Source organism: Leptinotarsa decemlineata, unplaced genomic scaffold, assembly GCF_025532065.1.
Source record: "Leptinotarsa decemlineata unplaced genomic scaffold, Ldec_3_MD MMD2_tig00026330_RagTag_RagTag, whole genome shotgun sequence".
Lineage (NCBI taxonomy): Eukaryota > Metazoa > Arthropoda > Insecta > Coleoptera > Chrysomelidae > Leptinotarsa > Leptinotarsa decemlineata.
This window is the reverse complement of record NW_027412690.1, coordinates 1180329-1194414: the sequence shown is the minus strand read 5'-3', so window position 1 is coordinate 1194414 and position 14086 is coordinate 1180329. Positions and strand designations below refer to the sequence as shown.

The 14086-nt window shown below is 36.6% G+C and overlaps 1 protein-coding gene across 4 annotated transcripts in view; it reads left to right on the top strand.

Moving 5' to 3' along the window:
* Positions 1-14086, top strand: part of LOC111501902 (transducin-like enhancer protein 4) — a 361306-nt gene that overhangs the window by 142649 nt on the left and 204571 nt on the right. For all 4 annotated transcript variants that reach the window (XM_074183014.1, XM_074183015.1, XM_074183013.1 and 1 more), the window contains exon 4: positions 884-928. In XM_074183014.1, the coding sequence (XP_074039115.1) occupies positions 884-928 (45 nt within the window). The remainder of the gene's footprint in view (positions 1-883; positions 929-14086) is intronic.

Here is a 14086-nt window from a genome sequence, read left to right as displayed (position 1 = left end):
CGTTACGAAGCTGGGTTTATTTGTTTATTTGGTGTGAATAGGTGTGAGCCACAATAAACCCTTGTGGGTTGTGGCGGAGGGTCGAATAGACCCTCTCACTTTGGACCTAACCAAACCCTAACCCATTCATCCTGAAAAGGGTCTCATTGTTGAAGATGATTTTCGATTCAGCGAACATATGTCGTTGTTTGTGGTCGTTTACCTTCATAAAGGATCAGGAGTGTTTCATTTAAGTGAAATTTTATATCAATACTCTTAAGTTGTCTAGCATTCTTGTGAATGTTTTTGTTTCAATTCCATAACGAATGTTTGAAGTACAAACTGAATATGAAAAAGTGATTTTCATGTAATTCAATGTTCATATGAAAGTATGTAGTTGTTTCGAAAGAACTTTTTTCTTTTGGAAATGTGCTATTTCTCTGAAAGGAACTTTTGTGCATAATTATATATTACATTTTGAAGTTAATTTGTCTCTTCCTCTCCTCTAAGTCTTTTTGTTTGAAGATGGAAAACTAGTAAGCCAATAAACGCTTTCCTCTCAAAAACGAATCTCTACTGAAAATGTTCGGGATTATTTTTATTTCAAGTACAAAATAGTTAATGGAAATAACTGAAATACATAAAAAGGTAGAAATTACAAAGATCGACGGCTTTGAAACCCGAAAAATAGTGAAAACCTCGACCGCGAAAGACCTAACCATTCAATACATAAAAACACTTGACACAAATTTTCATAACATTGTCCACTTGCATTTAAACCTTACTCAGTCGCCCTGTACATTTCCACAAATCTCACAGGCGTTTAAGGTCTGCGGTACACAAATAACAATTATAAAGGTTGTAAAATTATCTCCCCTAACTAATCTTTTTTTTTTTGTTTCAGTACTACGAAATGTCCTACGGATTAAACGTCGAAATGCATAAACAGGTAAGTGGAATGAATCATTAATTATCTCCTTTTTTCATTTTATCAGAGAATTCCCCTTTTCGCGAGGCAATTTGAACTTTTCGTCTGTTAAATATTCATCAGTGAAGTAGTTCAGATAATAGCTTTATTATTTTTAATGCGCGACCGGACATGGAAATCTACTTAATCCTCGGCTCTGCCTCGGGCAGTTTGTTTCCACCCGGTACCTCTCAACCCGACTGTTAAAGCTGTCATTTCGCCGGATTTTATATTCATAAAGCCTGCATCCCACTTCTGAACGATTTTCAGAAAATATCAGTATGAATAATATTATAGTGCTTCTTAATCAGACTGCATCTTCCAAAATGCTATATAGTACAGTATAGTATACTATATAGTATAGTATATAAAAAGAGAATTTGAGTTTTCCTTGATGCAAACATACTCTGAATCATAATCAGCTCCAGATACTTCAAAGTTGTTATATTTAATAAATTCGTTCAATTTAACTCTACATGTTGAACCACCAACTCGGAGTTTTGTCAATCTTTTATTACAATTGATAACCTCCATTGTTTGGTGAGATTGATATATTGCGCCCTGTTATATCAAGTAATGTTTCTGTTCATGACGCGATTAATAAATTTGAAAGAATTAAGACTGAATGCAGTTAGGTTTCCAACAAGGCAAGTATTATTAATGCAATATTTTTATTTTAATTCGACTGTGTAGATCACAGAATATTGCTGAAGACACTCCACTTGACCTGGCCTGGTTCTAGTCGTACCTTTCAAACCGTAACAATTCTCAGACACTAATTTCGGGTCAACAACATTGAATATAAAAACAGGCATACCCCAATGTACAGTTTTACGACCTTTATAATGAGCTGACCACACCCAACATCAATAAATTCTTCTTTAGTCAGATGGTAAGCATCTGACTTGAAAGACCACTCACCATACAAACTAATCGGCTTCGTTAAGAAGCTGGGTTTTTTGGTCGATTGTGAATAGGTGTGAGCCACAATAAAACCTTGCGGGTTGCGGGGGAGGGTTGAATAGACCCACTCACTTTGGACCTAACCTAACCTAACTGTGTATTGCTAATACAGTTACTTATTTCAAGTGTCACTGATGAAGGAAAAACATTCATTACTTGTTTTGAGTTTTCTAAATTCAATATTACTAGCCATTGTATCGAGTATAGTAGACTTGATCGTAGATGTATTGTATATTGTTCTTCTTTTTCACGCTACAAACTAGCCTTCCAGCTAACCTAAACCCGCAACATACTTGAACATAATTCTTTCCGCTCCGCCACAACGACATCCAGTTGATGAATGCGTTCCGCCATAAAAGTTCCGGCAGCTCGCGACTTTGAGACCGGAACAGAAGTCATTTCCGGGAGTTACGAGGACGTTTACTATGCGGTTACTCGCCGAAACCGACCGAGAGTAAGATTTACAAGCCGGCCGCTGCTCCTGTTTTGTAAAGTAGCCTCGTCTAACAGACCCCTGTTTACTATTTAATTGCCGATGTAATGCCGGAGCGGGCGAGGTCCGGTCTCCGGAGGATTCGATTTGCACCTCCAGGAAGTAGGGTCGGCATCGGAAGAAATCGGTGGATTGATCAAGGAGTTCGTGTTGGAAGTTTTGTTAAAGTTTCAAACTATTGTCGGGATTGTCGAAGGTAATGAATTACACATCCGTCCGGTGTGACTATCTGACTGAAATTTTTAACTCATTATTGGAGGGAAAGCGGTATATTCCGGACTTGTATGATAAGTTGTTTACGAGCAGACAAGATCCATTGCAGGAGTCGCTGGATGTTAGAAGAATCTGCTCATCGATAAATGTCCAACGTAAGAATCAATACAGTAACCTGGATTGATTAGCGAAAGACATTTGATGCAACATCGCATAAGGTCATCTTGCGTTTGCTCAGATGCCTTACGGTACCCAATATAGTGAAATGCCTTGGACAACTGACACAACTTTGGAGGAATCTCTTTACCATAACATCTACCCAGGATAGGGTTCAATTTGAGCAGGTAATCTTCAGAAAGAAGTCATTTTAGAACGATTCCTTCTCAGGAAAACTGGCTCATTCGCACCTGTTTTATATTGATGACCTTGAAGTTTATGTCTCTTTAGAAATACACCTCCACAAGTCCTTGGAGGGGGTAAAAGTCTACAGCAGAATACGCAGCTCCTATTCATGTGCAGTTTCAGCACAAACTTCAACATTGGAACTGTCGGGGAAGAACATGGTTGCTGCTACTTACTATACTCCCGGGAGGAGCTGTACCAATTCAACATAAGCACCCAAAATATCGTAGATCTGTCAACTTGGTTTCGAAATCGTTCCACGGTTATACTTCCCTCGACAACAGGATGGCCGTGGAATTTTAAATTTAGAGTGTCGACGTAATAGAAAGAATGAAATGGTACTGGATGGAGCTTGTAAAGTCGTTACGAATTTGAATTTCCTTCTTAGCATAAGAGAGCTGAACTTAGTATTAGCCGCGGAGATTACTTCATTCTTGCAGCTACACAAAAAAATGGCGATGTATCGGACTTTCTTCAACAACAAACATTGAAGATCTTTGTATTCCTCAAGTTGGAAACTGGAGATTTATCAAGTCGTGTCGAATGTTGTCCTTCAACACCTCATTCTTACCATAGGCATGTGGTTATATAAATATTTGTAACTGTTGTTCTCATAACGCTTCCACTTGGAGATGTGTTAACGAGATAGAACTGTTACTACTTCAACGTAGTCAAAACATGGTTCGACCTGGACAGCACCTCTATCTTGGTTAGATAATAATAATAATAAAAAATGTCTTTTCAGTTATATTCATACATGTGAACTGAAAAAATTAAATGGGTTAGATTCAGTATGGAAATCGGCACTGGAAGGTGCCGACTAACATCTGTTCTTCCACAGATTGGTCCTGCCAGGAGAGCAATCATTTGAATATATAAAAAGGTTGGGACAAATTACAGTTTCGACTTCAATTCGAAACTTATTTTATTAGCATATTTGGAATTTGTTAAGAAATTATTTCTGGAAATTAGTTCCAGACACAAATGTCCCCCACTAAGTTCAATTCCTCATATATTTTGCAATTGGATGGTCATATGATTTCATTATACTTTCGAATTTTTCTTCGGAATGGCCATGATCAAAGTTTTTCATCAATTCCATGGTCCTTCGAGCCGGATCATTTCTCCCTACTCCCAGTTCGGTCACGTGTTCTCGATTCATAAATTTGACCACCGCATCGAGAACAAATAAAGAAACCCGAAACCTGACCCCATTTCGAATAAATAATCTCGGTATCCTCCCCGAAAGCAGTACGGTGTGTATCACATGCCGCGCAATCATAGCGTAGAAAATCCGCTCGCGAGGCACATAATCAATTCAATCAAGCCCTCGAAATGTCAATTTCCTTTTTTTATGGGCGCCAAAACGACCCCTAGCCGTATAACCCCTGTTAAACTCCCCCCGTCCCAATGTATAAAGTTAATACCATATTCTCGAATAACATTCGCTACCGTATTACGTTTCGAGGTTGGATTCTGGACAGGTTGTTGGAGGCACGATTTCAGCGGTTCGTGTGTTGAATTCGTCAGAGCGGCGACGTTATCTTAGTACGGGAAAATTAGGATATTTTTGTGCCACTTCCAAGAAATATAAATTGGTCAGTAAGTGCAGAAATAGCTTTAACGAGCACACCAAGTTTCATGATATATGTTTATATAGAAAATTCAAATTTTATTAAGTTTTCATTTCATTTGGCAATAATTCTGGTTCTTGGTACTTGAAATTGTTAATTAAGATGAAATTTTATTTTTTTGGAGCATAATTTGTGAATTCTGATAGTTAAACATAGTAAAGTCCTCCAATATTGAAAAATTCAATATGTTCTGAGTATTATATCTATAGAGTATTATATCCCGTACTTTCCTGTCAAAGTTGCTACTTTATAAATGTTTTCCTAAATGAAACGTTGATATTCAAAAATAGGTATATTTTTCCAGTTTTTCCTATTGACATTTTCAAGATTTTGAAACCGCTTCAGCTGGTTGGGGACCCATATATAGTGCTGATAGTCTGTGTCTGACTTCTTATCAGCTTTTTCATTTTTAGCCATTTTTTTTCAGTTCTTGATGAAATTCTAGGACCAGTGGTTTGATTACATCAATATCTTGAGTGTGGCCAGACTATTGGTAACATATTGATCGGCTCAGATATCAGAGTATTGTTTGTTCCACTTTGGTGAATTGATAATGCTCCCGCTTGGATGTGTATTCAAAGATGGAGTAGCTATGAAGTAAATTTCTACCCGTCCCATGTTCGGTTTGAACCCGCCTGCATATCAGGAGCTATGCCAAGCATATTCTCTGGATGACTATTCATCATCCACTCTTGCGAAGATCATAATCCATAAACGTGTTCGATTTCCTTCTGTATTTAAAAGTTGCTTTGCACGATCACTTATAACTCGATGATTTTTCCAGTCCAAATAAGCTCAGTATTGTCCGTTTCAGCAAGATATGAAGGGGTAAATTTAGGAATGACTTCAGTATTGTTATTGGTTTATTTTGTGGTACTTAACTTTTCCATTATTTCGAAACAAGCAAGCGAACAAAACCAAACCACCATTGAATATTGCCAATACTTCTGGTTGTATTCCCAATTTCTTTCCGTAGGTGCATCTGGGCAGCATCAGTAGCACCTTCTCCTTTTCTAGTTTCCAAATTAGCCTGAGATATAGGTTAGGTTACGTTCAAAGTGAGTGGGTCAAGTCGACCCTCCACCGCAACACGCAAGGGTTTATTGTGGCTCACACCTATTCACACTCGACCAAATAAACCCAGCTTCTCAACGAATCCGATTATTTTGTATGGCGAGTTGTTTTTCAGGGCAAATGGTAAGACTACGACTCTGCCAAACTCTGCCTGTTAGGCATCGCAAGTTCATCCCTACTGTAGTCCAACAACTGTTTGGTATCAAGCTGTGAAGAATGAATGAGCGCCTCGGAGTGAGCCAATCCTGTAAAATTCTACCAGAAGTCCATTAATCTTTTTTCCATTCAGGTGTTCAATCTTTGTTTGGCAAAGCCAAAAGCGATGCCAATGACAGGTTCTGGTTCGATGAAGCTGCTTGCAGCACCCTCCTTTGCAAGGGAGTCAGCAGCCTGAGATACAGTTCACTCCTAGGTATTTTAACCCCCAACAATAATTTGTGTATTTTCATCTTGGTTCTCTTAGTAAATGACTCCAATGGTCGATTTAAATGAGGTTATGGTTCGCCATCTTCTTCGATTCGTCTTGTTCGTCTTGTGCTATTTGCCACCTCCCTTTACATTCGTCCCAGGCTGTGATCAGTAACTCATCTTTGAAATTAAGTATTTTATGCCCATAAGAGTAAACAAAACATAAGTAACATGTTTATTAGAAGCTGTATGACAGTTGCCTCTTCTATCGTTCATCTAGATGATTGAATCTAAAAAATCAGTTCTAAGTTCCCGAAGTTGTTGTTAATGGTTGTACCTTTGAACGTGTGGTTCCTTCACATTTTTCTCATAACTTTCATTTATAACAAAAACGTTTCGTTTTAGCATACTAGTGTTGAAACTTTTCAGTTAGTAAACTAACTGACCCTTATCGCCTTGCTGTGCGAAATCTCCCTCAGTTCTCGGGACTATAGAGCGGAATTGCCGAAAATTATTGTGCAGGCCACGTTCGTCGCCCATTACGGTGGCGGGTAGAGCAACGGCTGCTTGATTATCGTATTATCAGAGTGTATTGTAGCGCACTTAATGCCCCAAACAGACTCATTTGCTCATGGTACTTTTATCAAAGAGGGTAGTCGAATTTTCGTGAGAGCGTTCGTGGTTTGTTTTTTGTTGCAGCTATGCTATTACGCGCAGTCGGACGGAATGATGCAGAAATCGGAATGATAAAAACCAATGGCTACTGTTCGATTTACGATAATGAAGTATATTTAGAAAGACAGCCTTGCCGACATACTTGTACATCTTCAATGAATTCTGATTTGATTGATGAGCCTTTGCTTTACGTTTGTTTTGGTAGGCTTCCTGCGACGTTTCAGTTTATTTTTCGTAGTTTCTACGAAAGCTTTTGGAAGAAAAATTGTTCCTGTAACATTCAGTTTTAACTGACCATCGAAAAGTCTAAAGCGATGGTGGTTTATCTAGTGAAATCGAACAATCGACAATCAACTTGTGGATAGTTGTTTTTATATTTGAAGGAATATATTCACGATTCGTCACATGTAACAATCGTGCATACGGATTTTGCAGTTCCAAAGTTGAATTTTTTTATAATTTCCCTATGTTCACCAATTCTTACGGTCTTTGACCGGTGCTCCAGAATGAATCATTGATCAAATTGAACCAGTCGGGGACAGATCTTTTTCATACCTGAATGTTAATGTAAAATATGATATATTTCAGTCTATACTAGGCCAAGGGACAATTCTATTCCAAACATATCGATTTTCTTCAATAACCTTGTTCACGGCATCGATGTTTTTTGAAATGACAAAAGATTTTGGGCACATTTCACTTGATCAATCTCTGACGAAAGCACAACAATGACATTCTGCAAATCAATTGTAAACAGATCTTTCTTATGATGTTTCATTACCACAAGTTGAAAGAAGAGATTATAGAAGAGTTATACCATTCTTAAAATCACTACTTTCTTAGTTACTCCACCTCTGATGCTATGGTAATAATGAAAGGCAAATTTCACCAATATCGTGATGCCTCATCACCATAGTGACATCAATTGTTTACTTGTGATCCATTGTTCCATTACTGGAGTTCTATCTCAACACCATACCCGTTACTTTTAAAACCAAGTGATCGTCTTCAAGAGGAAGATTAAATATTTTCATCTTCCTTTTGAAAATGATCACTTGTTGATTGAAACACATGTCAAGGATAGAACTTCAGTAATATTTCGGAAGATTTTCTCTTCAATAACGGTGCATCAGCTATCCATATCGGAGCAGTTCTTTTCTCAAACGTGTAAAGTTTGCTAAACCACTCAACGCGGAATAATAGCCTTTTATTCAACAATCTCGAGGTTTGCCGTCGCCTATCAAGTTGCGAGAAAACATTTTAAAAAACTTCTCTCAACAGCTTATAAACTTATTTAATCCCCTTTTCGCCCCTACACACCAGAATTCGTTTATTTTATTTGCGCCGCATAATGAAATGACAAATGATAAGCAATGAAAGTTGCCGCGTCCTCTCCCTTGCATATTCGAAACTGAACAAAGACCAGATTAAACGATATGGAAGCACAATGCCTACATTAGAGAAATGCTCCTGAGGGATGAAAGAATTAGGGGATGATGAAAGATATTCGGCTTCTACTGGGAGAGGCCGTTCTGATTTTTTTCATTCAATTAAAAGATTTCGTTTCGACTTATTTGATTCTGATGATATGCCGCTTCGGAATTGGATGTTAAAGTCAGCTCAACCCCAGGCAGGATTTTATTGAAACAGAGGGGTGAAGAGGTTCTCGAAATCTTGATGTATTGAGTGATATTTGAGCTTGAAATTTGTAGTTTCGAACATCGAATAATTATTAATAATGCATACCAATTAGTCAATAAAGATAACGCTAAATTAATTCAATTTGATGTCCAAAATCAATTCCCTAGTGAATGAACAATTTCTTATACTGACACGTAGATGATACCACAGTCTGTTTTATTGGTATAAGCACTACCAACCAGTGAATCAGTCAAATTTGTCAATTCCATTCACCCTTCATTTAAATTAATCACTGAGATGGATGTGAATTACTCAACACATTTTCTTGAATTGACTATCACTAAAATAAATAACGAATATGATTTTACAATTTCCCACAAACCAACTTATACGGACATTGCAATATATTCTTTCTCGTCACATCGATATCGGAAAAAACTATGATAGTAGCATTCAATAAGTATGCTTCACAGACAGTTTGAAAATTCCACTTTCAAAAAGCAATTCTCGAAGGAAACTGTCATTAAACAAACTGCATTCAACAACAGTTGAGAAGTAAAGATTATTCTAAAAAACTACAGAAACAAACTGTAAACAACATTTTTGAAAAAGAAAAACTTGAGAGTAGATTCAATAGAACTGGCCGATGAAAATCCACATTAAAACTCATTAATATAGTTCCATTGTATGATTTTCACCATAAAGCGTTGTTGGGGAAGTATAACTTGTGTACTTGAAAAATGTGTGGAAATTAGGTTTTTTCATGAAAAGTACCTACCAAAAGTTGACTGTGAATTTGATATAAATAATGACAGCATATGCAGCGTCCTCTAAATATTACATGAAAATTAATACGAAATAATGACTTCTCACGTCACAAATATCTTGTGTACCAATTTTCGTGCAAAAACTAATTCATTACAAAAGTTATTTTTGAAAAACGAACGATTTCAACAACTTTTATCTCCGAAACGAAGCATTTTCGAGCACAAGTTTATATAGACAAGTCGGATACATACTTTCATTTTAGTTTTCTATTTCTTTTCCCTTAATTTCAGGGGAATGAAAGCTCATAAATATCACGAGTAGATATGAATAAACTGTTGAAGGTCGAAATAATATCTCGACCCTATTCAGTCGAAACAATTCACATCACAGTTACTATACTGGCAAAGGAAACTATTTTGACAGAAAATTATCTCAATTCCCAATGTACAAAATCGACAACCGGCTATAAACATCCCGTCAAGTATTAATCACCCCTGAATATGAAAACCCCGTTTGACACACCCTCGCTCAAATCCCCTACCCTCTAAATAATAAATAGAAAATTAAATCGCACCCAAATACTTCCATCAGCATAAATTATGAGCTATATATACCCGTCTGAACATGTAGTAGATGAAATCCCCATCCGCTAGAGGAATACTGAAAAGATCATCCCCTGAATACATTACAGGTATATATACCATTTGATACGGTAACTCTCCCCTTTCAGCCAGGTGTGGATTTGTAGCAGCAGGTGACGCATGTACATGTTTGTGCCGTTTCTGAACCACTGATTCGAACCCTAGTTGACATTTGAAGGGATCGAGTTTGATGAGTTATGGGATGAAGTTTGCGAGCTAATTTCGTGTGTGAGAGGGTTGTCTGTCGGTTTGTCAGTGAGTTCATTCCACTTAGGTTGATGATGATAAATAAAGGGAGGTTTTTTATTTCGAAAATGGTATTTTATAGAAACACTCTTGAAAATATAATCATGAGTAGGTAGTTATTAATGATAGAAGAATGGGGCTCCTAAAACTATCCGATTGAATGGCTATCAACTCCCAACTTCGCCTATTCATATACGCATATTAGGATGAAATTTCAATTTTGATAATTGATTTAATTATATAGCAGCAGAAAATAGCTCGCTCATTTGAAAAAAGTTGTTCACAAAAAGTTCGTACTTCTCATGCCTCACTTTACCATCATTTTTCATGACATTTCACGACCGTTCTGAATTCCAAAAACAGATATGCGCTGCATGATCTTTTAAACGAATTTGAATAAATGCTTTGGTCTGACCAACATTATTTTCATTGCCTTCGACACAGCTTTGATAAGTTCTTAACATCTCTGTTTCTGTCAAATTGTCTTGCTGACAGTGGCTCAAGGTTAGTTTTGAAGAATATTTGGTAAGTTTTTTAATTGAAAGTCCCAGTATTGAGAACTGAAATTTTTTCATTGTAACACTGAAACAGATCTGTTGTTACATATTTAGAGGCAGGGAGATACACATTGGTAACTTTGTTCCTTAAAACTATTTTGGTGGTGTATGTCTGGTACAAACTTACATTAATGAGAAAAACAATTGAAAAACTTGTCGAAATCTTGAAGGAGCAAAATTAGAAAACTGACTTCTGCTGTTTTTGTTCTCGAACCTATTATCAGGAAAAAGACACAATGAATACACCAATGGCAAGACTAAAGGGTTTGGAAAAAGAGAACCAAGGTATTGTTGCAAAGAGAACCACTAGAACCAGAATAGTTTTCATTGAATTCTTTCAAAATACTTTTCATTAATTTACAGCAGCAAGTTAGTTACACTTGGTAACCATTTCAGTATTTTTGAATCCACCAGGGATGTAGTACTACTTCTGAAGTTGAAAACCATACTTTTCCTCATCTTTTACACAGTTCTTTGACTTTGAAGCGGCAGATGATTTATCAGTTTTTGAAAATTAGCTTACTTCACGTTCCTGTTGGATGCTGATTATAGTGGCTCTGCTTCTGTGATGGAAAATTCCCAGAAAAATTTCAACAAAAAATATCTCAAGTTCAAAGAACCTACATTCAATTGAAGTTATAGCTAACATCAACTGCTTTAATGATAAAAACTCATTTCTTTCCTTATAGCCTTAGAGGTTTTCTGGTTCTTTTGATATCATAACCCAATCTCAAAAAGAAGGTGTTTGTTGTAAAAACAGCACATCTAGAAAAATATATTTGTTTCTCCCACGTGTTTAAAAAAGACAATGAAAAACGTTATTTACTTTGCGGTGTAATAAACGTCCACCGACACCAATGAAACAAACAATAATAAAAGTCAACGATATATTCGAAAGAGATGACCGGAACAGGACGCTAGATAATTTGTAAGTGTCACTTTAACAAAAACAAAACGAAATAAAAGCCCGCACAAAATAAAACGATAAAAACGAAAACGAATGATACAAAAAGCTCCATAAAAACGTCAAATACCTCTGATAGATCCAATAAACGATAGAAAGCGGTGCCATATGTCAGTCGATTTTTCTGAAATGGCTCGTGATGGGATACTGTAAAAAGCAAATTTTCCGTGTGAAATGGCCCAATAAACACGGCGTACGCGTTTTCACGAGCATAACACGCAATAATTTGTACATGCGTCGGCGTACAATCCCAGGACAACGGTTTTATTAACAGCGCTCACCCTCCATGTAAAACATGAGGGTGTCAAACAGGGGAAGAGTAGTAGTGGATGAGTGGTATGGTGAACTTCACTAGAAAAGTATACAAATATCAATCATTATGCTTTTGGTTAGTTGTGATATCCTCCAAGGTTTATTTGTTAGATTTTTCCAGCCAGCATAATTATTACACGAATATATGTATATCTACCACTGAAGATTATGAAAAGAGATGAATGAAATATACTCGAGAACAATGGAACAAGCCGAATATGACCATCTGTGTTTTGTGGGCTCCTCAAATTGTCACACATTTTTTTTTCAAACAACCTCATTACTAATAATACGGTTTCTGGAAAAACAATAGAAAAAGCCGTATCAAGTCGCATTTATTTGATATTGAAAAATAGATTTGAGTGTACGAGAAAACATTCATATCATCAAAAAAAAAAGTGAATGTTAATTGTGATATCGAAGATAACTTCAGTATTCTAGAAGATATCATGAGATCATAATGAAGTTAAAAAAATTGGCGACTTATAAATCATTATTTCCACTAACAATTCGTTTTGATACCAAAGACATTATTCAGTGAATTTGGAATTTTTTGTGCAGAATAACGATGAAAAACTGATAGTGACAGGAAGATTCCTAAAATTGTGTCTCGAATCTTATATTATCTAATCCAAAAATCAAAGTCGATGTTCACCATCAGATCACGAAAGCTCCCTCCTTCACATTTCTCGACAGAATAATCCACCCTGTCATCTCCTCGCCGATCGATCTCTGTCGCTTCTTGATAGCCAATAAAAATTCGACGACACTGGATGTCACGATAAGGATCCTTTTATCACGCTCGGAGGAATCGATTTCGACTAATAAAATACAGAAAAGAAAACCGTCATGTTTGTAGAGCACTATTACCGCTTCTTGTGGGAATCGCTCGAATATTTTTCGATGCGATCTGCGATGCCATCGTTGTTTCTTTAACGAGCCACGATCTTCAATATCGGCAGATGGAAACGAATTGACACAGTGGTGGAACGTTTGTGTTTCGAAAAGGAATTGGTCAGTTTCAGTGGAATGATGAATGTCGGACAAACGAAATCATTCACAGACATTACTTTTGAAACACACTCCAGTTTGGAATGAATTAGTTTCAAAACGATATTTTCATGTAAAAAGGACACTAAGTACGGTTAAGATGAGAAGGTACTTTCCGGCAGCCTGTGATATTCAACTATATCTCTGAATTTTTCGGTGACCCGAATATAATGGCAACACAAAGAATCGCAAACAGAACCATTTAGTCTCGTGATACAGCAAAGTGATTATTAGGGAAAAGTTAAGAAACAAATGAAATTAATTTTTGTTACGACTGAGGATAAATAGAAACATGAACTTGGAAATACGGAAATAGAAATGTGTTGATTAATTCGGAAAGGGGGAATTAAAAGGATGGGGAAGAAAAACAAACGATGGACTAATTATATACAATGAACTGGAAATAACAATTTTTGTAGAGACAAAGAATAAACTAGTTAGCAAATATAGAGCGTTTGGAAAAAGAAAAACATTTTAATATTGCACAGAGAACTGTACACAGATATAAGTAACAACATAGAAGGCCTTAGTAGCATAAAGGAAGAATTTTCTAAGATAAAAGCTCTAGATGTAAGTAAAAAAGTTGTCAAAGAAATGTTGAAATCTATAAAATAAATAATACTTAAAAACCTTTCGAAAACGGTATGTGGAGACTCGCTTCAACTTGAACTATTTTTCAAGGCCTTGATGATATAATAAAGAAGGCCACCTTCACTGGCATGTTGTCAGCGAACAAAAATGCTATTCATCGGTTTGGAAAGTGCTGATTGATGATTATTTCCTCGATGAAATTCTTCCTTGGGCAAATTTCCAACAGTACATTCCATCAAAATCAAGGTGAGCGTTGTCTATCTGACAGGCATCAGAGCGTGACAGTACTGGGGGCGCATAAACACTATTACACGGCTAATTTAAAGGATGTGAAAGCACTTCTGCAGAAACATTATTCCGCAGGACACGTCCTTTTATGTAATGCCAGCCTATTATTTTCCTTTTGCGATTATAGCGACACCAGAACATGCCGTCAAATAAAGCATAATGGGATTAATTTCCTGAATGTGTATGAATATTGACAGTATGGTAGGGGATCGAGCAGATT